Raw genomic sequence first — 27237 nt, 5'->3', positions numbered from 1 at the left:
GAGGAAGCGGGGCCACCCAAGATGGCGGGCGCCGCCAGACGCCTGTCGGCCAACGGAAGAAGACTCGACGACGAAGCGGCGGCGCAGCGGCGAACAGGTGCCGGAAGGAACAGCTGGACAAGAGAACAAGCCGGCCGGGACGACGGAGTGGTCGAAATCGGAAAAAGGCACGCGGTCAAAACGTTGAAGAGATTCTGAGACGCTGCATGAGCAACCACAACGTCCAGCGAGTCAGCGTGAGGAGCTGTGAGCATCCCTTTGTTGCTTGGGAAGGTCAGGAGCGGACCAAGCGAGGTCAAGGGTCGAAGGAAGCGGGTAGAGCGAGAGGCGAAGTGTGCGCGATTGCTGTTCTGCGCACTGCCACGTCTTCCGCTCGACGGCTCCACTCGGCCAAGGTCGTTGGCCGCTTCCCCTCCTTCGGCTCGCGGAGGACCACGCTGCCACGATATGGCTGGCTCGACTCGCCCGTTCTGCCTCTCCTTTGCTGCTACAGCCTCAGATCGCCATGCCTTCTGTCGAGAACGTCAGGATGAACGGCTCTGCGCCGTCGACGAATGGCCACGCCGCTCACGACCACCCCTTCCCTGGACCTTCGCACACTCGTCCTAGCCTGTGCGTGCGACCATCTGGCGCTTCTTCCGACGACGACTGACGAGATACTCGCTCGATGCAGCCTCCCCAAACTCGCCCTGAAGCCCTGGATTCCCGCCGCTCCAGCTGGCCTCATTCTCACGAACGCCCAGGTTGTCGACCCAGCTGCTGGCAAGCTCCTCGATGGCCTGCAGTCGGTCGTGGTCAAGAACGGCAAAATTGCGGCCGTGTATCCCGTTGACGAGCCGGATCTCCTTGAGGAAGAGGCAGGCTTGCGAAAGGTCGACCTCGACGGGCGATACATTTGTCCCGGCTTGATCGATGCTCATGTACACGTTACGGCCGTGCCCGGAGTCAAGACGATCTCGGAACTCGTGCGGACGCCCGAGGAGGACATCCACTATCGCACAATCTATATCCTCCGCGAGATGCTCCTCCGAGGCTTCACGACCGTCCGCGATACCGGTGCGTTTCTCCGTGCCTTCTCCCTGAGACCCGCATTGAAGATTTATTATCGTCGTAGGCGGAGCATCGAAGCGCCTCGCGAACGCGATTGACGAGGGTCTCGTCGTGGGTCCTCGCCTGTTCCAATGCGGCAAAGCCATCTCCCAGACTGGTGCGCTCGTCCTCTCTCCGCCTGTTGCGCATGCGACTGACCTTTGGCTTGGACAGGCGGCCACGGCGACTTTACGCCCGCACAAAGCGGCGGCGAACCTGGCTGCTGCGGCGGACACTCGATTTCGCTCGGCAGGACGGCGGACGGCGTTCCCCAGGTTCTGAAGGCGGTTAGGGAAGAGCTCAAGGCGGGTGCAGAGTGAGCTCATCCACGTACTCTTCTCAGCTTGCGACTGATGCCAGCTTGTTCAGCCAAATCAAGGTCATGTGCGGCGGAGGAGTCGCCTCGGCTACTGACGCCATCGAGACGATCCAGTACAGCGCTGAGGAGATCCAGGCGATCACAACGACCTGCAGACAGATGGGTAACATCCACACGACCGCTCACGCCTACGTCGGTCCTCTCGTCTCCCTTCTTTTGCCCGCTCGCTTTCTGACCTCCTACTCTCACAGACCGTCGAGGCGATCCGACACGCGATTGACAACGGCATCAAGGGTATCGAGCACGGCAACCTGATCGACAAGGAGACGGCGATCTACATGGCTGAGAAGGGCATCTACCTCACGCCGACCCTGTCGTGCTACGGTATCATGGTCCGACCACCCTTCGAGGATTTCCTTCCACCCGACGGTCAGGTCAAGAACAAGCAGGTCATGCAGCAGGGGTTGCAGGCGCTAAAGCTGGCGGAAGAGGCGGGAGTGACGGTCTGCTAGTGAGTCTGCGCAATTCCTTACAGTCCAGGTGAACTTGCTGACGATTTGCGTCTCTTGCAGTGGCTCCGACCTCCTCACTTCGATGCACGCGCTCCAGACGGAGGAGTTCACCGTCCGCGCCGAAATTCTCTCTTCTCCTGCGATCCTCCGTCATGCTACCACGAACCCTGGTGCGTTTGCATACGCGCGAATCGAGAGACTGTGCTGACGCTTTCGAGTACAGCGAAACTGCTCCGCCGCGAAGGACAGATCGGAACTGTCAATCCCGGCGCCTTCGCCGACCTCCTCGTCCTCGACGCCAACCCTCTCGAAGACATCCGCGTTCTCGATCGACCTGAGCACCATCTACAGGTTGTCATGAAGGAGGGTCGGGTGCACTTCTCGACGATGGCGACGCTGCCGACGCAGGAAGAGCTGGAGAAGGAGGAGTCGACCAAGTTGCGCAAGCTGAGCCGGGCTTAGACGGCGAGTAGTTTTTGAGTCGTGGTTTGCATAGTCGTTAGTGTCTCGCAGTCTGAAAGATTCGGTTCGAATGGTCGACAGTCGGTCTCCGCCCTCTCGACTTTCTCCCGCCGCCTTTCTCCAGCCCAATCCTCCATCGCCAGACTTGCTGTGCTATTGAATGGCGAAGAACGCTCGGCGAACGTCGTCTGCGCCTATCTCGGCCGCTCCATCGGCATCTCGAAGGGCGCGCCGTTGCTTTGTGCTGCTCCGCGCCACTTCCTCCTTCGCTCGCGGGGTCGCAACGCTATCGCGAGTCTAGCGGGGCGTACTGACCGCTCATTAGCCTGTACTGCTTTGCGTCACGCACTATAGCTATCGGCTCAGGCGCCATGGACGACAGGACAGCTTCATCAGTCAACGGGATTTCGACGGGTCCTGTCGCTTCCACCTCGACCGCTGGGCTCCAGCAGAGCACGGAGCAGCTCTTAGAGACCAGTTCTCGTGCGTACACTCGCTCGTCTAGCAGGGTGCGACGGGGCTGAGCCTTCCCCTTCGACAGAAGCTGGACGAGCGAAACGCTCCCGTCGTGACAGGCCATGCGATACTTGTGCGTCTAACAGGCACTTCTCGGTCACAGAGCTCTGCTGACAAGCCCGCATTGAACAGGTCGTGCGTTGGACCTCCTTGACTACCCCTCGAAATCGCTTTTTGGCGGGTGCAGAAGGTTGCTGGGAGGGCGCTGATGGCTTCTTCGAACGAACGCAGGACGGCAGAAGCACATGTGTGTGATTGCCATTAAGGGACAACCTTGCCGCGCCTGCGCCGCTCGCTCTCGCCCCTGCACCTTCCTCGACCCGCCGACAGCTCGAGTGCGCAAGCCGAAGACCGACGGCGACGCGACTGGGACGGGCACCTCGAGTCCTCGATTGCCTGAAGGGACGTTGCCGACTCAGGTGAGCAGAGCCCCTGCTTGGCTGTCAATCTTGCTGACTCTTCGCGTACAGGCGGACTTCGCTCAACCCGTAGGTCCGGCTAACGCTGTAGGTCAGCACAGAGCTGACGCATTGTTGACAGGCATCTCGACCCAGCTCCTCCACCGCCGTGCTCTCGCAAATTCGTGCGGCTCTCCTACCTCCCCCTCTACCGCCGGGCTCGACCAGCGACGAGCTCCTCTCTTCAACCAACGGCGCTGCCGAGCTCAACTATGTCAACAGCCATGCTTTTTCGTCGCAATCGTTCTCGAAGGAGCAATTTCATTCGTCGGGCTGGCCTGGCGACGTCGCGTTCCGACAAGTCTCGTCGGATGATGCCTTTCCAGTACACTTCGTGCAGGTACCGACGCTCATGTACGGTACTGCGGCGCCGGAGAGCTCGCGGGTTTGGCAAGGCGCGTGTGCAGCTCTAGCGCCAGATGCTCCACCTCGACTGATCGAGATGTGCGTACCGCTCGCTTCGTTCGGATTGGCGTTAGCTGAGCTTTGCACCCACAGCTACCTGAAGCGGTCTCAACCGGCGAACCCTATCCTCGACGAGACCAAGTTCACGACTTCGGATCCAGCGAGTCTCGCCGAAGCAGGCGTTTCTTACGGCTTACTTACAAGTCTGCTAGCGCACTCGACCTGTTACGTGCACGAGATTCGGCCGGTTCACAAGTATCTCTGGCGGCAAGTCCTGCTTTGCCTCGAAGACGAGTACCGCCGCCCGTCGCTCTACACTATGCAGCTTGCCCTCGTGACGATAACCGCACGGCCAGCGATCAACGTCGCGCAGACGCACATCAGTCTCGGTCGTGTGCGTCTCGCTCCTCGTTGGAGTTGCAATCCTTGCGCAGCTGAACGACTTGACCTGCAGCTTGTTGCCGCCGCTCATCTGCTCGGCCTTCATCTCGACCCCTCGAAGTGGCGCCTGCCCTACTCGGAGCGGGTCCTGCGGAAGCGATTGTGGTGGTCAATCCTGCAGCAGGACAAGTGGCGAGCGTTGTGGTATGGCCGCCCCTCAATGCGCGTTCTCGCCTCTCCTCTCCGCTGGTCAGTTCCGCTCACATTTCCTACTGCTCGCAGTACTGCAAGGGAAGACTGGAACGTCCCGCTCCCAACTGTCGAAGAACTGCCGCCAGGCTCAAGTCGAGTACAGCAGCTCTCGATGCATTCGTTCGTTGCGATGTGTCGCCTCACCGAGATCGTCGAGTGCGTTCACGAGTTGACTTGGTCTGACAGCATACTAACAGCTTGTCTACGCAGCACAATCTTGTCGTCCTTCCTCACCGTCCGCGCCCTCTCCTCGTCTCGCTCCTCTACCGAGACTCTCAAGCTCCTCGAGAAGATCAGCCTCGAGCTCGTCGCGCTCGAGAACGACCTGCCGACCGAGCTACACCGCCTACCGACAGCGGAGGACAGACCGGAAGTGACAGTAGCGACCGGCATCAGTAAGCATTCACCTCACCCAGCGCTCTCTCTGACTTTGTACCTCGCGCAGGATCTTTCCAGCTCTGCAAGCTCGGCATCGACCTCACATTATACCAGTTGAGCTCGACGAGCGTCCAGCCGACGACAACGGCCGACTCGCTCGCGTCCTGCCGGACAGCCCTCACACTCGCTCAGACGCTCGTCGAGTTCCTCGAGAACCTGGCGTCCGGAGATCTCGAGATGTGGTGGGCGCCTTGTGAGTTCTGGCTGGGTGTTCGCCGAACAATGAAGAAATACGGAGCTGACCGAGATTCCGCAGACTGCTCCTTCATCATTGCGACCGCCGCGTCTGTCCTCCTCCGCACCGCCCTCTCCGCCAAAGACCTCGACGCGACCACTCGCACCGCAGCCGGCGTCTTCTTCGCCCGGCTCGTCGTCACACTCACCTCGAGCCACCACGCAAGCCACTGGGACGTCGCCTCGCTCGCGCTCGACAAGATCGCCACGCTCCTCCGCTCGCTCAACGGCGCATTGCCCGAGCTCGTACCGCTACTGCAGCTCTTCGGTCCGCCTAATCACGCCAACGCAGGTGAGCCCGCCTGTCCACCTTCGCCGTTCTCGCGCGCTAACGCTTCTCCTTTACAGGTCCGCCGGCGCCTCCGCAACCTCCTCCGCCTCCGCCAGTGCCTATCTCGCCGAGCCTCACGCAGCTCTCGCCCGCATTACCGCACCCTTTCCTCCCCTCCCTAAACCAGCACGCGCCGACTCCGCAGACCTCGGCGCTAACAGACCAGCTTACCTCGCCTATGAGCGACGTCGACCCACTCTGGTGGATGCATACGAGCGTTCTCTCGCTCCCTCAGCACCTCGGAGCCCTTCCAGATCTCTTCGAAGGCTGGCCTTCGATTGACGGGTTCGGGCAAGATGCGTTCGTTGGCGGAGGCGAGGCTGCCGATGGCGCGGTGGAAGGCGACGGGGCAATGTTTGACTTACGGAGCTTCCTAGAAGGGCCGTCGAGCGGGGATTTGTAGATAGAAGCGCTGCTGCAACTTGCGAAGGTCGGTTCCCTCGTCTCTTCCTCGCCTCTCGCGCCTCCGTCAGCTTTACCGAGAGCACGACGGAGCACTAAATGGTACATAGCAACAGTATGATAGGCGGGAGAGGCGGAAGTTAGGCGGATGAGGCGAGGGAGGCGGGCGTGCCCGCCGCGCTCGCCAGCAAGTTGTTGTCGACGTTGTACATGTACCGGATCAAGTCCAGCATACGTATACTAAAAGCTACCGAGACGTCTCTTCGTCGCTTGAGTTTCAGCGAAAGAACTCGCTACATAGTAATACTCCCGACTACGTCCCTCACCTCCCATAGCAGGCGTTTTGCGCAGAGTCGGAGGTCCAGCGCACTCCGCTCTTCACCTTGGCGACAGCATGGAGGATGTCCGAGGGACGAATGAACTCCATGCTGCCGCCACCGCCGCCCGACGCCGCCAGGAGCTCAGGAAAGGTGAGCTCGCCGCCCTCGTAGTTCCCGAAATGGGCGAGGGCGGCAGGCAGACCATCCCGGTCTCCGTCCAAGTGGGCGCGCATCATGGCGGAGGCGCGCGCTGTCGAGGGGTGTCCGCCTGCCCAAGGCCATGGCCAGAAGGGGTTACCGTCCCCGTCCCCGTCGTGGCCGGCCAGTCCTGCGTCGAGCTGGACGAAGGCATGCGGGTGGATTGCGCGGAGCTGTTGCGAGCAAGGTCAATCGCCTTCCGCAAATCGTTAGATGGAGGGAATGGGGGACTCACTAGGTCACGCTGGAACTGGAAGAAGGGCGAGACCCTCTCTCCGTACGCGTCGAATATGTAACCTAGAGTCTTGGTCAAGGTCGAGTCGCGCCATACGGCCTGCGAGAATATACCGTCAGTTCGGGTCCGGCAGAGCTGCAAGGAAGGAGTACGGACCCCGTTCCCAGTCCCGCTTCCGCCCATCACCCGCAAACCTGTCGCCTCGTCCTCCTCCCCCGTCCACCGTTCTCCGAACTTGGCACCGCTCCACGTCACTTGGTCCCACATCACGAACGACGCTGTCCTGAATGATGGCGCGAGTCGGATCACGGCGGCTCCATCTCCCCAAGCCTGCACGACACTCTCACCCGTTGCCCGCGCCCTCTTCTGCTTCCTCAGCTGGCTCGAGCCCGTGACCCTCGCGACAACCTCGACGAACCGCCTATCCACTCCGAGGACCTCGTCGAGGGAATCGTCCGGCTGATGGCGAGCGAGTTTGGGCAGGACGACGGGAGCGTCTTCGGCGGGCGGTTCCGTGCGTTCGCGAGCCGTAGCACATGTTGTGCACTCGTCGTTCTTGCAGATGACGCCGATGTTGTGCATCAAGTCGTCGGGGAAGATGAGTCGCTGGGCAGAAATGTAAGCTTCGGAAAGGGGCAAAGGGATCGTGGAAGGCGGGAGGAGGGTTGCGAGGGGGACGGTTGGTGCAGGGTTGGAGGGTAGTGATGCAGGCGGTGGCGGCATGATCTCGACCACGGCACTGTGGGTGAGGATGTCAGCTGTGTAGGAGGAGGATTAAACGAGACCCGAACGCACTCGGAGACAGCGAGACGAACAAACTCCTTGCCCAACGTGAAGCCCTCCTTCTTCATCTGCTCGAGTTCCTTCAGCGACTCGATCTTCTTGGCGCCCTCGACGGCACGAGAAAGCCCCTCGACCAGCTTCTCGCCACCTCCTGCCATCTTCTCCATCCTCCGCAAGAGTCCTCGCTTCGTCAAACCCTTACTCCCGGACACCTCATCCTCCATCTTTGCCCGTGCTCGACGACCGACCTTTTCGTAACCAACACGCTCCGTCACGTCCTCCTCGCCGGGCAGGAAGAACCGCCCCGGGCGGTTCGTGTCCCAGTCTCTGCGCGGTTGCGACGGATTCTGGATACCGAGCCGAGCGGGCGTCAAGTCGAGCGGATGCGACACGTCGAGGGTGGCGCGAGGGAGCGAGGAGAGGGAGGCGATGTGATGGGCGAAGGTTGCAGAGGCGACCGACCTGCAGTACGGAACGATGAGCCCTTCTTCGCGTCAAAGTGAACGTCAGGCTCGACCTACGAGGCATTCGGGATAGCGAGACCCTCGATGGTCTGCGCGAGGACCGATGGTACGCCGGCGAAGATGCGGAGTGTGCGGTCGGGTGCGGGTCGAAGGGGAGGTGTCAAGGGACAGGCAGTCGTCTCGTACGGTTCAGGTCGCGGTATTGGGTCGTTAAAGACACCGAGCGTCTTCATGATCGGCTGCGGCCGAGCTAGAAGTGCGTGTGCGACAGATTTGCGGATGTCGTCGGAGAGCGAGCCGCGCTGGACCTGGAATCGCTCGAACGGCGCTGCGGGATGATAGATCAGTTAGGCTCTGCGCTCATGGACAAGCGGCCTGTGACTCGCGCAACCAAAAGGTCGGAGGAGAACCTCTCTGCGACTTCCGCTCCCAAGCCGTAACAACCCTCCTCTCGCCCAGGAAGTCGATCACGAGGTCGCTATAGGAGGCGATCGTCGCGAGTGTCGGGCGGAGGTAGTCTGAGAAGGCGACCGACGCGAAGGAATCTACATGCGATGGAGGTCAGCATGCGGGATGCTCATTCGGGGTGGCTAGTAACGCACAGGGATGCTCTTCGGGTATGAATTCGTCTAGGAGAAGTCCGTTCTTGGTTCGGAGGGTTACCAAGTCGAGGAATGAGATTGAGGCGGGAGAGACGAGGGTGGGGAGGCGAACGAGGACGGAAAGGACGATGACGAGGGGAACACCACCTGATGTGATCGCGAGGATGAGGAACTGATTTTTAAGATCGTCGGTGAACGCGTACGCACCATATACCAGCCATCGAGCCCATGTTCTCCCCTCGCCGACCGCCTTGTACAGCGATGCAGCATCGACCTCGACACCTTCCACCAATTCCTCCAGCACACTCGTATCCGACCGCTCATTCCCGCCAACAAGAGAGCCCTTGTGCCTGCAAAAAGCGCGGATCAGCCCATGGACGCAATCGGCGGGAAGCGAAGAGACTGACTTGGCGAGCAGAACGGCTGCTTCGATGGTCGCGACGATCCGCCGGAAGTTGGCCAGTGCCGAGGTAGAAGAGAGCTGTTGGATATGGCGCGCGACACCGAGGAGAGAATCGGATGCCGACTGCGTGGGCACCTCGGCGCGAGGAGGGGAAGGAAGGGGAGACGAGGGATCCGAACGAGTCGAGGCTTCACCCCGCAAGTATCGCACAATCTCGCCTATGTCTCGCTGGACTGCAGGCCGAGCGAGTGCGAATAGCTGGTTTGAAAAGACCGCTAGGGGTGTATTGGCCGCGAGGATGCCGTCCCGCGGGTTGAGTGCTCGAACGGTCGCGGTCTTCTTCCGCCGCTTCCTCGGTGGCTCTTCCTCCTCCACCAACGAAAACACCTGCGAGGGACAAGGGGTCGGTGAGCGTGAATATAGAAGCGACGAAAGGGAAACTCACCTCGTCCTCCTGGTCCTTTCCCTCATCTTCCTCATCTTCCTCATCCCACTCTCCCATCTCGGTATCATCGTCATCATCGCCATCATCCTGCGCGCCTTGTGGCGGGACGTAGTCGCCGTCCTCCTCACCATCGGAGGTACTCGCGTTGGACACACGGTCCAAGTCGCGAGCGTCGTCAAGCTTCTGCTGAGTGGCGGCGGGAGAGGCGGGATGGGCGTTCCGCGAGGGAAGTAGGACGAGCAAGTATCAGCACGAGTTCCCAGCTGCTGAGCACGAGGTCTCGTCCTCACCTCGCGAAGTCGACCAGCGGAGAGTCCGGTGCCGTCGGCGCCCGGAGCAGCGGGCGTCTCAGGCGAGTCAGCGCAAAGCGGCGACTCGGAACGTTCGCGCCGGTCCGCAATGGCTGGCGCAAAGTCGGACTGTGAGGCGGGCGCCGCGTTCGCCTCGACCGAGTCCGCGACGATCGACTGAACACTCGGTAAGTCGAGGACGGGCGACTGCGGTTGCGGAAGGGCGTTTTCGGAGTGGAAGAAGGGAGGAGGGGAAGCGGGAACGGGTTCGTGAATCGGAATATTGCTGTCGGCGAAGGAAGCGGGCGGGGTCGGGAGGGTGAAGCTTGCGGCGGGTGGTGAGGAGGCGGATGGTGAGGAGGGGATTGTTGCGGACGGGAATGACGGTGCTGGAAGAGCGCCGACAGCTGGAGGAACGGCGAATGGAGAGCCGGTCAGCATACGCAGATGCGAGAGGAAACGCTACGCCGGAGACTCACTCGGCGCTGTCGACACCAAACCGTGCGCTCCGTCGCCCAGCTCCAACGTGTCATCCTCCTGCAATGGCCCCGCAATCGAGAAGCCGTCACCTCGCACACCCTCGGCGGTTTGTTCGGTCGAGCGCGCGACGGATGAGCTCGAAGATGAAGCGGACGGCGTGTATTGCTCAATCTGTCCGGTGTTTTCTGAGCTCAGTCGAAGCGTCGGAGGTCTCAGGCGACGTTCGAATCGGTCGGAGCCCGACATTGAACGTGCCGGTGAGGAAGAGGGCGCGGCTGCAGGATCAACGTTGTCAGCGGCACTCGCGCGCACAGATTGACCAGGAACTCACGAGTCTGAGGGACTGCTCGCACGAACGTCAGCACTCGGGAACGGCGAATGAGGCCGGGAGAGAGGACGCACGCTGTGAGAGCGACCGTTCGACCACTGGCGCGCGCCGTAACTCCAGCAGGAGTTCCTGCGGGCACTCGTCTGCCCTTGCTCCCTCCTTCTCGAGCTCGTCGAGGACCTCCTTGAGGCGCAGCTGCAGGTGTTGAAGCCTGGGGCGACGATCCATCGTCGAGGGGAGATGAAGACGGCAAGACGATATGGGGCGGCGGGAGCGAGTCGGGATGAGCGAGGTGGTTCGAGGTAGTATCAGAGCACAGTAATACGCGCAGCAGCAAGCCCTCAAACGAGCCGGTGTGAACAGCGAGAGCCGGACCTCCGCCTCACCGCGCGACTTGGACGCGCTCGACTCGCGGAATGCGGCTCTCTCTCGTCCTCCTCACTTGCTCCCAAGCTCTTTCCGTGTTCCTGCCCCGCCATGCCTGTCAACTTCCTCAGACTGAACGAGCGGACACGACGACCAGTGCGCACTCACCCCGAGGCGAGCGCGACCGCGAGCTGACTTTGTTTGTCCAAACAGAGCGACAGGGTCAACTTCATCGAGTCCTGTGGCGCGGATAGCGAGCCTGAGGAGGTGCGTCACTCCCACGTCCTTCACCGCTTCAGAGGCGACGGACGCTGACGAGCTCTCCCAGGTCATCCGCCGTCTCGAAGCGCTCGTCTCACTCTTTCACCCGATCCTCGAACAACACGATCTCCGCATCGGGCGCTTGACCGACGCGCAGCACAACACGGGGTGGGCGGGAAGGAACTGGGCGGCGGGCGAGCACGTCGAGCTTGTGTTGAGGACTCGAAGTGGTGTTTGGTGCGTCGTCGCGTTTCCTCTCGCTCTCGCGGGTCGCTGCTGACGCTCCTCCGATGCAGGCTCGACGAGGGTCGACTCGTGCGGCTTATGTGCCACGAGGTTCGTTCGGTCTTCCGCTGTACAGCACCGCCATTGCTGATCTTCGCATCTCGCAGCTCGCGCACAACGCCGACATGGGACACGGCAAGGTCTTTCAAGAGACGGAGCAGGCTCTCATCGACGAGCTTGCGGTGCTCATTGAAGGAGGGTGGACGGGGGCGGGTTGGTGGGGTCGAGGCGAGCGTCTTGGCGACGAAGACTCGCTCTCCACCTCGACACCGTCCGCCCTTCTCGGCGCACTCGCTACTGCCGCCTCTCCATGGTGCGTGTCCCTCCATCCGCTGACTTTCTAGCGACACGTGCTGACATCCTGATCGCGCACAGCGGCACACTTCCTCCCGCCCAAGCCGTCATTCCACCCTCCGCTGCTCCACCTTCGTCCTCTTCAACATCCCCCTCCTCGACATCTCGCCAGCCTTCCTCTTCCGCTCCCTCTTCCTCTCACCATGCTCGCCGTTCCCGGCCTGCTACAACTCTCAATGGCCGCTTCAGCTCCTCGTCCAACATCCGCACACTTCACACACCCAAGGCGGCATCAACCCGCAAGTCTTCCAGCTTGAGCTCCACCCTCAAACGGCGCTCGCTGAAGACGAGCTTTGCTACCGAGGGAGCGCGGCTCGGAGGTGAGGGAAAGAGTATTGGGTGAGTTCCTGGACCTCATCCTTCGCGTCTTCGCTGACGCTCATAATCTGCAGGTGCCAGACTCAGTCAAAGACGCAGCGGGATAGACGGTTGGCGGCGATAGAAGGGCGTCTCGCGCAGAAAGTCTCGAAAGGGACGGAAGTTCTGCTGCTGTCGGACTCGGATTCAGATTAGAAGTGATTTGTATTGAGCAATACAACGATTTATCATTAGGACAGTTGCGAGAAGCACCGGATGGGTTTAAGCGGAGATGAGAGGACCTCCGCATCCTCATCACTTCCGCCCTTCGACTCGCACTCACCCCTTCGCAAGGGCTATTGACAAGCTCCTCCTTGCCTCAGCAGCTCCAGTTAACGGAAGGAACCCCCTCCCGCCGCTGCAACAGCTTGCGGACCCGGCTCGCAACCCCCTCGCGACCTCTCATGCCCTTCTCCCTCATCCCCGGCTTCCGTCTACTCAACCAGGCTCATGATGCATGTGGCAGGCACCACTAGCAAGATGGGGAGGGAGGAGAGCAGCTGACCTCTTGCGGGGTGCACCAGTAGAGGAGAAGCATCTGCTCCGCTTCCTCCTTCTCACTCGCCTCTCCTCGTCATGTTCCCTTCAGGCAGTACTGGGTGCAGCCAGGAGTGGTTGAATGGTGTGCAGGATGCAGGGGCGGAACAAGCGGCTACGAAGAGACTGGTAGGGGAGTCTACGCAATCATGACTGTGTAGCGAGAGGAGAGCGGAAGAGGGGAGGTAAAAGCGAATGCGGTAAAGGGAGCAACAACGAGCAGAAATCAGAACAAGCGAGAGATGGACTTGGACAAGCGGTGGAGAGCAACAGAATCGTCAAGTCCTGCGGACGTTGGTAGGCCTCGAGTCGTCCGCCTGCGGTGGAGGGCGTGCCGATGCGGTCTTGGCTTCCTCCTCGAGACGCCTGACGCGATCCTTGACGTAGACGACGATGGCGGGGAGAGGAGCGTCGAGAGGGGGCGCCTGAAGGGGAACCTGGCCGCCACCGTGTGCCTCGAGCTGGTAAAGCACCCCGTTAGCACCGATGGGAGATGAGGAGACGAGAACACGCACGGGGAAGCGATGCAAGTTGACGAGCTCCGGGTGCTGGTTCTCGTTGGCGCCGAGCATGCCACGGAGGAGGATTACCCTCGAAGGCTTGTTCTTGCAACGGGAAATCTTCGGGAGGAGGTATGTTCCGTTCGCCGCCTGCTCGGCGAACCATTCCTTGAGCATCTGGATCTCGTCATTCGAGAGGGCGGCCGGGTTGTACTTGAAGACGGACGACGGGTGATACTGGACCCTCCAGATGTGACCGTCGCGGCGTGCCGTAACCCTGATCCACATCCGGTCCCCGTAGATAGCGACCTCAGCCTTCCGCGTCTCAGGATTCGTGACGGTAAATAAGTTGTTCAGCTGGACCGTCCCCATCCCGTTACCAGACTCGACGGCGAAGGCGAGATGAACAGCCGCTCCGGGACCGCTCGTTGCAGCCTGAGGGGCGGGGATGAACGGGGTGGGGAGGCTCATCGCCTTGATACCGCTGCCACCGCGCGTGCCGATGCGGGCCGACGTGCCGAGGACGGTGAGCGATTCGAGCATGCGGCCGAACCTGGCGTTGAGGCCGGCAACGAACGTCGCTTGCTCGGGCAGCGTCATCGTGTCGAAGCTTGCGGCTTGGCTGAGCTTGGCTGCGATGAGAGCGAGAGCGTGTCTGAGGGAAGTGCCCCCGGTCAGCGAAGAGAAGGAAAAGATGAGGGAAAACTGAGCACACATGCTCGAAATGACAGGTCCGACAATCTTGCCGTAGGCCGGGCCCTTCTTTATTGCCGACATTGGCTGCTGGGTGGAGATGGCGATCGCGGGCCTGCCCTTGATGAGGACGAGTCGGAACGGAGAGACAAGGGCGGTTGAGGTGTTGTTGAGCTGGTCGGTCGGCAAGCCATAGCGGACGTTGAACCAGGTCGTGGTCGAAACGAGGACGAGCGCGCCGCCGTCGAGCCCGTCAATACGACCCTTGACCTTCTTCTCGAACTTCTCGACATCCTTCTTCTTGACCTTGTCGCCTTCGACGGCCGCCCTTGTCAGCGCGGGCTGTGCAGAACCCTCCGTCGGCCTGTCGATGACATTGAGGGTCTCGGCGGCCAAAGCTGAAGCAGGGGGGATACAATGTCAGCCGAGCACTTGCGGAGGACTACTTGGGCACGTTCGTGCCACGCACCTTTGTCCGAAGACTCTGAGAAACCCTTGCGCTGGGCCGCAGCGTGGATGCCCGTCCACACCTGCTCCTGGCCGACCTCGCCGTAGGTCCTGGTCGGCGGTGCGAGGGCGACGACGACGACCTGCTGCGGGGCGGTACCGACGCTGACGGCGACCTCCCGAACAGATTCGAGCGGAGAAAACACGAGGTTGTCCCCAGCCGCCTGGAAGTTGAGCGTCGGGGCGAAGAGATACTCCTCAAAGAACTCGGTGGCCGAGACAGTCTTCGGGTCGAGGTCGTCGTCAAGGACGGTTGTTGGCACGCGGACCGAGACAACAGCACCATCGCCACTCATTACGATGACCTGGGGGGCGTTCGGGCGCGAGATGCGTTCGAGGAAGGCTCGGGGGCGGCTCTTGAGGAGAGCCTCGACGACTGGCTGCAAGCTGAGTCGCGAGTTCTGATCCTCTTGCTCGTCGTCGGCCTTGCTATCCTCTTCGCCATCCGAGACGATCTCCTCGTCACCCGTGTCACTCACTCTCCCTCCTCCCTGCAATGCCTTGATTGCCTCCAACACCGACGGGACCTGCTTCATCCCAACCCCGCGCCCGATGCCGAGGACCGCACGCAAGTCACCTCCCGTCGACGCCTTGCCTCCGTGGTGGGCGCGGTCGAGCAAGCCCTTGACCGTCTTGCCGATGTGGGTGAGTCGGCCAAGGCGGACGAGTTCCTCAAGCTTCGCGACGAGCGCCTGCGCCGGGGGCGTCTTGACCGAGCGAAGCTCCTCGATGGCGCGAAGAGCGGGCGCCTTGTCCAGGAGCTGGATGACCTCGAGGTACGAGGTCGGGGTGGTGTTGCTGATCCTGCCCGCGACGTTCCCGTACGCCGACGCAACCGCGCCTCCGATGTGGCTCCACGGTTTGGCGATGAGCGCTGCGGCCTCCGTCGTGGAGATGGGCGCGCGAGGGTGCGAGGCGTAACGGAAGGCGAAGAGGTCCGCGAGGTCGGCGGCACTGCGCTCGACTCCCTCCCTCGCTGCCTTGAGGAGCAGCTCTCCCGCCAGGGAAGTGAGCGCCTGATCACGTCCGGGCATGACCGACTTGAAGGCGGCCGCAAGCACCGGCATGACCTCGCGAGCGTGAGCGAATCGCGCTGCCTCGTTTCGCTGGAGCAGAGCCTGCGACTGGTGAGTAGGCGAGGGACCCTGGTTGTTCGGATCGGCAGGCATTGGCGAGTCGAAGAAAGAGAAGCGGTTCATAGGGGCGGGAGCAGGAGCAGGAGCGGCCGTTCCCGCGGCTGCGCTCGTACTGCCGGCTGTGCTGGAGGGAGGGGCGGGAACTGCTCGCAGAGTCGAGACCGTACCGGAGGACGTGCTAGAAGTCGAGGTGCCGCTTGAAGTCGCCGCAGCGAGGGCGCGGGAAGAAGAGGCGATAGAAGCAGGGGTCGAACGAGGGAAGAAGCCTGAAAGAGAGGGTCGAGATAACCACTCAGCGACGTACTTGTAAGAGGGAAGAGAGATACTGGGACGTACGGTGAAGAGGGCCAGTTGGAGCAGCACGAGTCCGGCGAACCTTGGGCTGCCCGTTCGTCGCACCGACCGGCTGGTAGTCGAGCCTTGGACCCTCCTTGAAGCGGTAGTGGATGTCGGCCTCATCGGGGTGGTAGTGCGTGTAGAGAATCTCGACCTGCTCCTCCCGCGTCCAAGTATGGCGAGCCTCCTTCTTGAGCAAATTGCTCTTGTAGCCGTGTCGCACGAGGAGTTGCTGGCACGTCTTGTGAAAGGGAACGTCGGCATTCTTCGTCTTCGCCTGTTCACCAGTTGGTGGGCCGCTGACGAAAGAGTCGAGTAGCGACTCAAAGGAAGGGAAGTCGCGAGTGACCCTCATAGCCTCCTCGACGTCGCGAAAGTCCGCCTCAGTCTCGAAAGCATACTTTCGCGGTTGAGGCGGCGCCTTCTGCTTCTCCTTCTTGGGCGGCATCGGGATCTGGAGAGGCCAGACGGACGGGATGTCAGTGAGGGGAGGAGGGGAGCGGAGGCGAGCGATCCACAACATCGTGGGACGTACCGGCTGGTTGTCGGACCTAACAGGCGCGTGAACGTGGCGTGCAAGCAACGAGAGAGCCTAACGAGAGTGAGAGGAGGAGGAGAGGTCCGTGAGCCATCGCCTCGACGCGTTTGTCTGGTGACAGGGGGATTTCAATTCCGTTCCTCCTCGACCACACTCTGCGAATCACTCACGATGGCGCCCAAGATCTCCAAGGGCAAGGAAAAGGCGGTTGACCTGCCAGAATACGCGCGCGAATGGCTTCTGGTGAAGGTGCGCCCCTCCGATTGACATTCGCCGCGATGTCAAGACTGATGTCAATTCCCTCCGTCGAAACAGGCGTGCTCCTGGTCTGCGTTGCCTGTGAGGAGGCTGACAGACTTCGCGGTGTGCAGGTCGACGTCCACGAAGACTGCCAGGGGGCTCTTTACCTCGAAGCTTTCGTGCGCAAGAACCTTGAACTGGTGTGAGCTGCTCGTCTCATGGGGGACTCTCTCTGAACGTAGAGCTAACCAAGCATTCGACAGCGAGAACAAAGACCCGAACACGATCAACAAACTCGGCGAGCTACGGGCTATGGCGATCAAAGAGGACGAACTGCTCAAGAGCAGGAGGCCAGGGGCTTGAGCGAGGTCTGGCGAGCTTGTAGGAGTTGTGCACTGAAACAACGCTTGATGTTGTGATGCACAGGGAGGCGCAAACGAGACGAAGACGGCAAGGCACGGGGAAACCGTTCACGAGTTAGCCGCCAACGAGCTCTTGCTTGCGGACAGGACCAAGCTGGCATGCTCCTGAGTAACGTCTCTCGCTGCGTAGCACACAGAAGCTGCTGGCGAGCTGTCAAAGCAAGCATCGGCATCCAGGACGGAAGACAACCCGGATGAAAGGGTCCTTGCACACCTCGTAGCAACTCGCCGCACTGCCTGTACACTCGTGCAATACCAGTTCGGCTTGTAGTAGTCCCTCAATGTGCAGGTGGTGCACTGGAGCGGCCGAAACGGCGTGATTACGGCGAGTGGTTCTTTGCGAAGGTCTGGTCGATGCGATACATGTACTCGATGAGCTCGAGAAGCCTGACCGAAAAGGCGTGCTCATTATCAACTCCGCCGCACAAGAAAGGGCGTTAGGAGGGGCGTCGCGGATGGGGAGAGGAAGGAGGACTCACACCACGCGATGATCTTGAAGGTCGTGGGGTTCAGCATTGTCGTCTGTTCGCATAGACGGTCAGTATTGAGCTCAAATCTGTGAGAATGAAGCACTCACGGCGGCCGAATCGACGATGCAGCTCTGCTGCCAGCCGACAAAGTCGTGCGAGACCAGCTCCTCGTCGTTGACGGCGATGACATTCGAGATCGGTCCCGTCGAATACTTGAGACGTCCAGCAGCTGCCTCGCGAAGAGGGAAGAGCAGGTCCTCTTTCGTCGCAGCCGGACGTTGGAGCCTGACCGTCAAGTCGACCATCGAGACGTTGTTGACGGGGACGCGAACGGACAGGCCGGTGAACTTGCCCGCAAGCTCGGGAAGCACGAGTGCGACAGCCTTTGATGCGCCAGTCGTCGTAGGGATGATGTTGGAGCCGACGCCGCGACCGAGACGAACCGACTTCTTCGAGTAGCCGTCGAGGATGGGCTGGGAGGAGGTCGAGGCGTGCACGGTCGTCATCATACCGGCTTCGATGCCGAATGTGTCGTGGAGGATCTTGGCGAGAGGGGCGAGGCAGTTGGTCTGCAGGAAACCGAGATTAGCGAATCCTCCGGATCAAACCGCTCGACAACGCACGGTACACGAGGCGTTCGAGACGACATCCATGTCGGGCTTGTAATCCTTCCTGTTGACACCGACGACGATGGTCTTGGTCTCGCTGTCCTTGGCGGGCGCCGAAATTATGACCTTCCTTGCGCCAGAATTGAGATGTAAGCCTGCGGTCGCCGTCGTGCAGTGCTTCCCCGTCGCCTCGACAATGTACTCTGCACCAGCAGACTTCCAGTCGAGCTTGAGCGGGTCGCGCTCGCTGAAGAGCTGGATCTTGCGGCCGCGGAAGTAGAGGCAGTTGTTTGCCTCGTCGACCGAGAGCTCGTCCGCCTGCTTCAGGTGTCCATGCGTCGAATCGTACTTGATAGAGTAGATGAAGGTCCTCAGGTTCGGCGCGGTGTGGTTGATGGCGACGACTGCACGGGCGGAAGCGAGTTAGCGAGAGGAGCGGGCGAGTTCAACGCCTCGACGTCTCGCGACGCACCTTGCAGGTCATCGCGCTCGAGTGAAGCACGGAAGACGGCACGTCCTGTTCACAAAGCATACGAGGTCAGCGAAATGGAGACCCCGAGGCGACCCGCGATTCCTCAGGCTCGGAAGGGAGAACGCCGCAACGCACCGATACGCCCAAAGCCTGAGATACCGATGCGAGGGGCGTCAGGAAGAGTCGAGTGAGGCATTGTGTTGTTCAGCAAGGTCGACGAAGCGATGTAGCGAGGAGGAGAAGAGGTTGTCGGCGGACGAAGGAACGCGCTGCGGCGGAGGGCGGAGGTTGCGGTCCGGCTGATCGTTCCCGCCCGCCTTGCGCTGACTTGCCGCGACGCCCGAAGCTGGGAAAGTTCGACACAGAGCTGCTGTCGACGAAAGGCAATCAACACACAGTTCCTTTGCGAGAAGTCCGTCGTTGCGAGGGAAGCGACGCAGAGGCCGCCGACGGGGAGAAAGGTTGCGGGCGGTGCTACAACGAACAGGCGCGGACAACGAGGCATACGACGGAGGAAAGTCTAGACGCACAGAAAGGCAACGTACACGCGTACGGCACCCGAGGAACCGCCCTCTACCCTTGCTGCCAACCCCACCAGCTCGAAGAGGCCGCGGCCTTCTCTCCTCCCTCCGCCGATGCTCCCTTGTCCGCCGCTACCGCTGGACCGTCAACAAGAGCCTTCAGTCGGTCCCGCGCCTGACTCTGGCCGGCCCCCTGCGTGCTGTCGCTCGTTGTCGAGCGGGACGACGACGACGACTCGAGCAACTCGTCGAACGATGACAGGCTGAGTGATGCGGTCGTCGCGGAGCGATGCGTCGAGGTAAAAGTCGAGGTGGTGGTCGCCGACGAGACGGTCGAGGTGCGGCGGTGGTGAACCGGTCTACGGGAGGATGACGAGAAATGGGTCGAGGTGATGGACGACGGAGTCGAGAGTTCTACGGCTTGCGATAGTCGACGGGGTGTTTCGGAAAGTGTCGAAACGAGTACGGGGGATGCAGGACGGGCAAGAGACTCGATCTCTGCCTGCGAGTCGGAGTCGGCGAGAAGCGGGCGCGAGCTTCGGGCGCGCAAAGCGGGGCTATTTATTGTACCGTGACATGCAAGGAATGACGATGACGCGTCGGTGCAGTCGACCGTCTTGTCAGGCGTCTCTGGCGGTGAAGGCGGGATGCGGAGATCGAAGGTCGAGGAGGTGTCGAAGGCGACTGCGGCGGTGGGTGCAGGTTTGGGGGCTCCGCCTTGTTGCTGCGCAACTTGGGAGAGTAGGTCGCGTGCCGTGCTGGGCTTGCTGGCTGCGGGTTGGGGCTGTAGATCGGCGGGAGAGATGGGGTCGACTGTCCGACTTTGCGCTCTACTCGACTCGCCGGCGAAGTCGCCGAGCGCCCGTACCGTGCTCCTCGTCGCATCGCAACTTCCGCCAGCAACGTCTCCAGCTGCACCCTCTCTCACGACGACACCGCTTCCGTCCAAAATCTTCAACCGCTCCGACCCCTCCTCGACACCACGCCCACAAACGCCTTCCACTCCGCCGTCCCCCGTCTCTCCAATCCGGCGCAGGAAAGCCGACCCAGTCCTCGGCGGACTCCCGCTCCTAATGATCCTCTCCAAACTCTCCCTCACTTCCTCCCCATCCCTCAGAATCGCTTGCGACGAGAGCAACAGCGAGCGGGTGAGGGTAATCAGCTCGTCGAGCTGGGCGTCTTCCACGTCTGGCGAGGCGGGTGAAGAAGGACGAGAGAGCGAAGGAGAGGGAGGAGAAGAGGGAAGGAGCGAGTCGTATGCCGGTGGAGGGGGACTGGAAAATGATTCCGCAAGGGAGAGGGACGAGATGGGTCTTGATTGTGTGTGCTGGTGTGCGGGCAAAGGCGAGTCGGGAGGAGGCGAGGGGCGAAGACGAGGACGAGGTCGTTTCTGCGTCGAATGAGGGGGAGAAGGGAGTGTCTCTCCCCGTGCAAAGGCATCGGTCGGCTCCTCCATCCTTCTCGCGCCCTTGAGAGTCCCCTTTGCCGCTTCGTGGCCCGTCCCAACGCGTACCGAGGACTTCGATCCCACACCGCCTCCGACTTGTTGATGAAGGTCCTGGACGTCCATCTCGCGCTGCTGGACCGTGGTGACCGCCGTACGAGCCTCTGTAGCTGAAAGACAGCCGTCAGCGCGCCCGCCAACCCTTGCGGGGTGAGAGCGACGCACCTTCTCTCGATGAGGTCGCGACCTGGAAGTGGGGGCGTCCGGCCGCTCTGGTTTAAACGAGACGTAGCTGATTCGTCTAGAGTAGCTGGAGCGACAAGTAGAGCATCATGAGCGCGCAGGAGGAGAGGAGCGTGTGAGGCGCGCCAGAGCTTGAGGGAGAGGAGGTTTGGGCGAGGAGAGCGAGATGGAAGGCTTCGTCACTCGACTCGATGGGGCTTTGCTGCACTCTTTCGCAGAGGTAGAGTAGCCTGAAGAACGGCTGAGGAAGTAGCGATGAGTCCAGCGAAGCCGCTCTCTCACTCAACCGCGACCTATATATCGCACTCTCAGCGCACCCCTCAGCGGGCGCCTCGAAGGACAGAGAGAGCGAGAAAAAGGAAAGAAAAAAGAATCTACATTAACCACCCTCTCGATCCTACACCTATGCTCCAGGGTCGAGAAGCCGCTTAAAGCTTCTTGAGGATCTCGTCCGTGAACTGCTGCGTCGAGGCCTTGCCGCCGAGGTCGCGCGTGCGGGTTCCTTCGGCGATGGTCTGTGCGTCGAGAAGCGGAAGAGAAGGGAGGAGGAGTGGGAACGTGTGAGAAGTCGAGGCAAAGTCGGCGGGTCGGAAGTCGAGTTGGTGGCGAGGCAGGGCGGATCAAACAAACCGATCTCGTCAGCGTTCACTCTATACTCTCCGGAACACTCCAAGGACCTCCAAAAGGAAAACGCACACTGAGCACCGCCTTTTCAATCAAGTCAGCCTTGTCGGTCAACTGCATGTGCCGGAGCATCATCTGTTGGGGGGATCGAGGAGTCAGTTTCTGTGCTGTTTCGCGAGGGAGGGGGAGGGACGGGATGTACGAGGGAGGAGAGGAGGAGGGCGGTAGGGTTTGCGAGGCTGCGAGGCAAAGGCGGACGGGGGTCAGTTTTCCCGCGGTAAGGAAGGGGAAGGACCCGAACGCACTTCTTGCCCTCAATGTCAGGCGCCGACCCATGCACAGCCTCAAAGATCGAAGCGTCCTTGCCGATGTTTCCAGAGGGGGTGAGACTGCGCGCGCACGAGCCCGTTCGTTCGAGAGGGGGTCAGTGAGTGGTCCTGGTGTTTGCGGCGCGGGACAGGGAAGAGAGAGAGAGAGAGGGAGGGAATGGGGGTAGGACGCACCCGAGACCGCCGATCAAGCCCGCGCACATGTCGGAGAGGATGTCTCCGTAGAGCTGCGCAGACCACCCTCCATCAGCTCTCCCCGCACGTCTCCCAAATTCCGAAAAGCAAAGTCCGCGAACGCACGTTAGGCATAACCATGACCCTGTCGGAGTAAGGCGCGGGGTTCTGGACGATGCGGAGGCAGACGCGGTCGAGGAGGTCTTCGTCGTACTTGATGTCCGGGTACTCGGGGGCGAGTTCGCGGCATGCGCGGAGGAACATGCCGTCCGACATCTTCCTACGAACGGGTCCAGCGGGTTAGAGGGGAAGGGAGAGAGGGAAAGGAGGAGAGGGGGACAAACATGATGGGCGCCTTGTGGACGGCCGTGACGTGAGGCCTCTTGTTGGCCCTGGCATACTCGAACGCGTACCTCGCGACACGCGAACTCGCGTTGTGGGTGATGAGCTTGATAGACTGGACAACGCCATCGACGACCTCGTGCTCGATGCCCGAGTACTCGCCCTCGGTGTTTTCGCGGATGAGGACAGTGTCGACGTTGTCGTACGCGGTCTTGTACCCCTCGATGGAGCGGCACGGACGGACGTTGGCGTAGAGGTTGAAGGTGCGGCGGAGGGTCAAGTTGAGCGAGACGTGGCCCTTTCCGACTATCCCGAGACGAGCGTCAGCGAGTCTCCCCCACCTTACAAGACGCTCGCTCGCACGCACTGGGAGTAGCAAGGGGGCCCTTGAGAGCGATGGTGTTCTTCTTGATCGAGGCGATGGCGTCGGCGGGGATGGTCGATACGCCGTCGACGAGGATGGGGGTGACCGAGACTTCCTCCCACTTGATGGGGACCTTGGCGGCGTCGTAGATCTCTTTGACGGAGCGCGAGATCTCGGGACCGATTCCCTGTGTGCATGCGTGGGTTAGCGAGGAGGAGAGGGCGTGAGGAGGAGGGAGAGGGAGGGGAGACGGACGTCGCCGGGGATGAGGGTGACGTTGTAGGTGCCTGTGTGAGTGTTGCGAGGTGAGTCGAACTCGGAGCGAGGCAGTCAGAGCGAAGGAGAGGGAGCGCACCGTCTGCGTTGGTGTTAGGAACGTAACCCGAGGGAGCGGCTCCCTGCGCGGCGTACGCCCTCGGTGCCGAGGTCTGCGAGATCGTGTGCGGTCACTGGGTCAGTGTGAGTCCAGCGAGCGAGGTTCCCAGCTGTGGGTGAGTGGATGTTGGAGATGCGCGGTGACGGTGGGAAGTGAGATGTACCGAGAATGCGCGGGTTGCGGTGCGGAGGGAAGTGCGTGCGAACATGGCTAGCTGTAGTGCCAGTAAGCTGTTGTCTGATAAGGGTGAAGCCCTGGCAAGAGAGCGAGAGTCGAGGCGAGGGGTTGGCTGAGCTCGAGGAGGAGACGATGGCCTCGGCGAACACCTCGCTCACTCTCCTCCCTTGCTCGCTCTCGCTTGGAACTGACAGGCTACTCAAGGACCGCGTCACGATGTTCCCAAAGCCACTTGCTCTCCGCAACCAGCTCGTGCGCGCCCCCTCGCCCTTGAACCCGCAACGCTCACTGACGCTGGTCCTCGCATGCCTCGCCCATCTCGACACCAACGCCTGATACCACTCAAATATGCGCCAAACACTCTCAATAACACTCTCGCAACACACGCGAACTCGCCCAACTCTCTGCCCGTCTCCCTCGCTCTCTACCAACCACCCCATCATCCCCTCCCTCCCACTGTACACCTCCTCCGACGCTCACTCGCACCAGATCGGCCAGGCTCGCTCGGCCACCACCCTCGGAGTCGGAATCTCCCGCCCCTCGGCCATCCAGCCCACCAAGTACGGCGGCGTCTACTCCGTCAGTCCCACGGCCTCTCTCCTACTTATCCCGCGCGCGTGTCGCCTGACGAGGAGTTTGGACGGCGCAGGTCACGCTTATTCCGGGTGATGGTGTCGGAAAGGAGATCACCCAGTCGGTCGAGGAGATCTTCGAGGTTTGTCCCCCGTCTTCCCCCCTTCTTTCCCTCGGAACGAAGCTGACAGGAAAGGATGGCCGCACAGCACGCCAACGTCCCCGTCGAGTTTGAAAAGTTCAACGTCTCGGGCGGAACCTCGGAGGATGCGGCGCTCTTCAAGCGCTCGATGGACTCGCTGAGGCGGAACAAGGTCGGCCTCAAGGGTGCATCCTGTCCCTCCCCCCTTCCCTATTCCTCTCGCGCTAACGATTCCCCCCAGGCATCTTGTACACCCCCGTCGAGCGTTCGGGTCACACGTCCTGGAACGTCGCCATGCGCCAACAACTCGACATCTACGCCTCGGTCGTCTTGTGCAAGTCGGTCCCCGGCGTCCCCACTCGCCACAAGGACGTCGACTTTGCCATCATCCGTGAGAACACCGAGGGAGAGTACTCTGGGTTGGAGCACCAGGTGCGCGAGGGCGGATCTGAGGGCGGAAGAAAGTCGGAGTTGACCCAGGTTGATTGCCCGCGCAGTCCTCGCCGGGTGTCGTCGAGTCCCTCAAGATCATGACCCGCCACAAGACCGAGCGCATCGCCCGCTTCGCCTTTGACTTTGCCATCAAGAACGGTCGCAAGGTCCGCTCTTTCCCCCCTCTCCTCTTCGGCAACTGACTCATCCTCGCTTCGCTCGGTACAGCACGTCACCGCTATCCACAAGGCCAACATCATGAAGCTCGGAGACGGATTGTTCCTCAACACGTGCCGCCGTGTCGCCGAGGAGTACAAGGACTCGGGCATCACTTTCTCCGACATGATGTGCGTAGCGCGCCTCCTTCCTGTCGCCGTCTCCTCTACACCCCACTGAGGCGCTCCGAAAGTCCGGGGCTCCCTCGCTGACGCTCGGCCGTCTCTCCCAGCGTCGACAACACCTCGATGCAACTCGTCAACCGCCCGCAACAATTCGACGTCATGGTCATGCCCAACCTCTACGGCTCCATCATCTCCAACATCGGTGCTGCGCTCGTCGGCGGTCCCGGAATCGTTCCGGGCGCCAACATCGGGAGGGAGTTTGCGTTGTTCGAGCCTGGGTGCCGGTGAGCTCCTCCCCTTGCGATTCGAGGTCGAGCGGTGGAGGGAGGATGGTGGGATGTCGTACTGATGGTGTTGAGTGCACAGCCACGTCGCGAAGGACATCCAGGGCCAGGACTCGGCCAACCCGGCCGCCATGATCCTCAGGTTCGTTTTTTCGTTTTTTTTTGCTCCCCTGTGGTCTGTTTTGGACGTCGCTGAAGCGTTCGGCTCGGCCTGAGCAGTGCTACAATGCTCCTGCGTCATTTGGGACTTGATCACCACGCAAATGCGATCGCATCGTCGGTTTACAAAATTCTTGAGGAGGGCAAGGTGCGCAGGCCTGAACTGGGGCACTTCCATGCTTCTCGAGTACTAAGTGCACCGGTTGGCGACAGATCCGCACGCCCGACTTGGGCGGCACCTCGCACACGACCGACTTCACTCACGCCGTCATCAAGGGCTTGCAGTGAGCCCCCAACGGCTTCGACGACTACCCTTTCACTTTTTCTGCATGTTATTCACTTCTTTTCGAGACTATCGAGCGCGGCTGATGGACTGGGGGTGGGCTTGAGAATGAGGCGGAGGTGAGGATGAGGAGCGGAGGAGGAGAGGGTGACGAGAAAAGGCTTCGCTGGATCCGCTGCTTCCTCCTCCGGCTGCTTCTACGCGACTCCAGCTCTGCTAAGGAGTGCAGTACAGTGCGCTCGTTTGCCAGTTGATGAACACTTCACCTCTTGCTCGTCGCCCACTACCTCGAGGAGCGGAAAGGCGCAGAGACCTCGAGCCTTCGTCGCTGCTCCTTGCAACTGCTCCGAAGCACTCCCATAGAGCACAACGCAAGCGAGAAAGGCTCGCCTCGCTCGTGAAAGAATGCTGGACCGTTGCGACGCGCGACGAAGAGAGCAACGGCTTGACCTTCGCAAGGTCGCTCCCACTCACCACACGCTCTCGCTCGCTCAAGTGCTACTCCTCGCTCTCTGCAGTCTGCCAGTGACCCGCGCGCCCGCCCCGCCCGCTGGCTGCGCCCTCTCCGTACTCTTCACCGCCTCGTTCCGACGCGTCCAAGGTGAGTTTCGTGACGGGACTCTCACACGCCCTCGCACGAGCTGATGAGCGCTTTGAACGGCGCACAGAGGCTCGTTGGGCGTTCTTGAGGGATCAGGCGGACGCGCGAAGGACTTGCTGAAGAGCTGAGGGACTGAGTTTCTGAAGAAAGTGAGGAGGACGAGTAGGTGCGTTTGGAGGGCGTTTGAGCGGCAGGGAGACACGAGCAGCTAATCAGAGCTATTGTGCAGGCCAGCGGACACGCGCACGAAGCCGAACGAACCCACTTGAGCTTGAGCAGGGCGGCCAGCGAATGGAGCCTCCGCTCGGGGAGCTAGACAGAACGAGCGCGCCTCCAGGCGGCCATACGAGGTCTTTACACGCCTGCTACTCGACTCGCGACCCGCCACAGCGGGAGTGAGGCGTTTTCAAGACCGACTTCACCCCTTCTCCTCCTCTTCACCTTTGACATTCGCTCGCTCTACATTGAGGGCCTCGCTCGCTTGCCTACTAGCTCATCCAACAGTGCGTTTGTCACACCCGCCTGTGCGGACCACGGCGACGCTCAGTGCGAGTCTCGATTTTCGGTTTCCCCGCCCGCCTCCCCTTCGTTGCCTCCCCAGCTTTGCGCTCGGCCGCGGTCCTTGCTACCGCAAGCGGCGTTCGTAAGTTCACGAGCCGGCACACCCGGACTATTCACTCTCGCTCGTCTATCGCTCTCCCTTCTCCACCTCCTCAACCCTCCCCCCCTCTCCTCTCATTGCCCGCCAAGCGCGAGTGAATGAAGGGCGCCGACCCGCGCTCAACACACTCCTCTTTGACGCTCCATTCCATTCAACACGGGCACAACGTAGACCCTGCACGCCCTCCTCATCTGCATCCCCGACGGTTTATCATACTGCGCCCTTGCTCGTCTACCCGCTCAAAGCGCGACGACCGCCCGTCGCTCGCCTCGGAGCACGCGGGACCTTCACCATCCTACCGGCGTTCTCTCCGGCTCGCTGAGTCTGACGCTCTTGTCGACCTTCACGGGCGACATTTGATACTATCGCTTCGTCGGTTTACAAAATTCTGCAGGAGGGCAAGGTGCGCAGGCCTGATTTGGGGGCACTTCCATGCTTCTCGAGTACTAAGTGCACCGGTTGGCGACAGATCCGCACGCCCGACGGGGGCGGCACCTCGCACACGACCGACTTCACTCACGCCGTCATCAAGGGCTTGCAGTGAGCCCCCAACGGCTTTCGACGACTACCCTTCCACTCTTCTGCATGTCATTCACTTCTTTTCGAGACTATCGAGTGCGGCTGGTGGACTGGGAGTGGGCTTGAGAATGAGGAGGAGGTGAGGATGAGGAGCGGAGGAGGAGAGGCTGACGACAAAAGGCTTCGCTGGATCCGCTGCTTCCTCCTCCGGCTGCTTCC

At 61.3% G+C, this 27237-nt stretch overlaps 11 protein-coding genes across 11 annotated transcripts; 6 read left to right on the top strand and 5 right to left on the bottom strand.

The window, feature by feature from the left end:
• Positions 1-505: 505 nt before the first annotated feature.
• RHTO_01298 (amidohydrolase domain containing protein) lies at positions 506-2382 on the top strand (the record flags this gene model as incomplete). The annotated part of the gene is made up of 8 exons (XM_016414981.1): positions 506-612; positions 674-1056; positions 1115-1207; positions 1264-1405; positions 1459-1600; positions 1660-1919; positions 1981-2090; positions 2144-2382. The coding sequence occupies 8 exons, from the start codon at positions 506-508 to the stop codon at positions 2380-2382; spliced, it is 1476 nt and encodes a 491-aa protein (XP_016273202.1).
• A 371-nt stretch (positions 2383-2753) lies between these two features.
• Positions 2754-5800, top strand: RHTO_01297 (transcription factor; the record flags this gene model as incomplete). Its single annotated transcript, XM_016414980.1, has 10 exons — positions 2754-2865; positions 3130-3317; positions 3369-3386; positions 3439-3800; positions 3855-4155; positions 4216-4550; positions 4605-4789; positions 4840-5025; positions 5089-5358; positions 5415-5800. 10 exons carry the CDS (start codon positions 2754-2756, stop codon positions 5798-5800), a joined length of 2343 nt encoding a protein of 780 aa, XP_016273201.1.
• A 321-nt stretch (positions 5801-6121) lies between these two features.
• RHTO_01296 (uncharacterized protein) lies at positions 6122-10575 on the bottom strand (the record flags this gene model as incomplete). The annotated part of the gene is made up of 14 exons (XM_016414979.1): positions 6122-6490; positions 6553-6651; positions 6709-7291; positions 7348-7797; positions 7857-8127; positions 8210-8344; positions 8402-8548; positions 8609-8751; positions 8809-9191; positions 9250-9432; positions 9540-9946; positions 10019-10294; positions 10351-10362; positions 10422-10575. The coding sequence occupies 14 exons, from the start codon at positions 10573-10575 to the stop codon at positions 6122-6124; spliced, it is 3612 nt and encodes a 1203-aa protein (XP_016273200.1).
• A 249-nt stretch (positions 10576-10824) lies between these two features.
• RHTO_01295 (WLM domain containing protein) lies at positions 10825-12126 on the top strand (the record flags this gene model as incomplete). Its single annotated transcript, XM_016414978.1, has 7 exons — positions 10825-10869; positions 10927-10980; positions 11042-11211; positions 11271-11310; positions 11367-11572; positions 11635-11952; positions 12006-12126. The coding sequence occupies 7 exons, from the start codon at positions 10825-10827 to the stop codon at positions 12124-12126; spliced, it is 954 nt and encodes a 317-aa protein (XP_016273199.1).
• Positions 12127-12785: 659 nt separating this feature from the next.
• On the bottom strand, positions 12786-16202 carry RHTO_01294 (uncharacterized protein; the record flags this gene model as incomplete). Its single annotated transcript, XM_016414977.1, has 5 exons — positions 12786-12968; positions 13023-13662; positions 13723-14098; positions 14170-15609; positions 15680-16202. 5 exons carry the CDS (start codon positions 16200-16202, stop codon positions 12786-12788), a joined length of 3162 nt encoding a protein of 1053 aa, XP_016273198.1.
• A 186-nt stretch (positions 16203-16388) lies between these two features.
• On the top strand, positions 16389-16820 carry RHTO_01293 (uncharacterized protein; the record flags this gene model as incomplete). The annotated part of the gene is made up of 3 exons (XM_016414976.1): positions 16389-16466; positions 16589-16659; positions 16721-16820. The coding sequence occupies 3 exons, from the start codon at positions 16389-16391 to the stop codon at positions 16818-16820; spliced, it is 249 nt and encodes an 82-aa protein (XP_016273197.1).
• A 379-nt stretch (positions 16821-17199) lies between these two features.
• On the bottom strand, positions 17200-18625 carry RHTO_01292 (glyceraldehyde 4-phosphate dehydrogenase; the record flags this gene model as incomplete). The annotated part of the gene is made up of 6 exons (XM_016414975.1): positions 17200-17266; positions 17361-17401; positions 17457-17918; positions 17973-18361; positions 18430-18474; positions 18565-18625. 6 exons carry the CDS (start codon positions 18623-18625, stop codon positions 17200-17202), a joined length of 1065 nt encoding a protein of 354 aa, XP_016273196.1.
• Positions 18626-19002: 377 nt separating this feature from the next.
• On the bottom strand, positions 19003-20520 carry RHTO_01291 (uncharacterized protein; the record flags this gene model as incomplete). The annotated part of the gene is made up of 1 exon (XM_016414974.1): positions 19003-20520. The coding sequence occupies one exon, from the start codon at positions 20518-20520 to the stop codon at positions 19003-19005; it is 1518 nt and encodes a 505-aa protein (XP_016273195.1).
• Positions 20521-21065: 545 nt separating this feature from the next.
• RHTO_01290 (isocitrate dehydrogenase (NAD+)) lies at positions 21066-23054 on the bottom strand (the record flags this gene model as incomplete). Its single annotated transcript, XM_016414973.1, has 11 exons — positions 21066-21152; positions 21334-21396; positions 21464-21500; positions 21567-21650; positions 21765-21817; positions 21891-22044; positions 22109-22412; positions 22474-22657; positions 22726-22757; positions 22826-22898; positions 23010-23054. The coding sequence occupies 11 exons, from the start codon at positions 23052-23054 to the stop codon at positions 21066-21068; spliced, it is 1116 nt and encodes a 371-aa protein (XP_016273194.1).
• Positions 23055-23239: 185 nt separating this feature from the next.
• On the top strand, positions 23240-25242 carry RHTO_01289 (isocitrate dehydrogenase (NAD+); the record flags this gene model as incomplete). The annotated part of the gene is made up of 11 exons (XM_016414972.1): positions 23240-23275; positions 23513-23602; positions 23673-23738; positions 23806-23923; positions 23980-24170; positions 24236-24337; positions 24399-24517; positions 24619-24795; positions 24878-24937; positions 25015-25102; positions 25168-25242. 11 exons carry the CDS (start codon positions 23240-23242, stop codon positions 25240-25242), a joined length of 1122 nt encoding a protein of 373 aa, XP_016273193.1.
• Positions 25243-25642: 400 nt separating this feature from the next.
• On the top strand, positions 25643-26107 carry RHTO_01288 (uncharacterized protein; the record flags this gene model as incomplete). Its single annotated transcript, XM_016414971.1, has 5 exons — positions 25643-25696; positions 25756-25838; positions 25906-25918; positions 25985-26004; positions 26068-26107. 5 exons carry the CDS (start codon positions 25643-25645, stop codon positions 26105-26107), a joined length of 210 nt encoding a protein of 69 aa, XP_016273192.1.
• Between the last annotated feature and the right edge of the window lie 1130 nt (positions 26108-27237).

Source organism: Rhodotorula toruloides, assembly GCF_000320785.1.
Source record: "Rhodotorula toruloides NP11 unplaced genomic scaffold Scaffold12, whole genome shotgun sequence".
In the NCBI taxonomy this organism is placed as follows: domain Eukaryota; kingdom Fungi; phylum Basidiomycota; class Microbotryomycetes; order Sporidiobolales; family Sporidiobolaceae; genus Rhodotorula; species Rhodotorula toruloides.
Note: the sequence above shows the minus strand (reverse complement) of the source record. Positions and strands in the feature narration are given on the sequence as shown.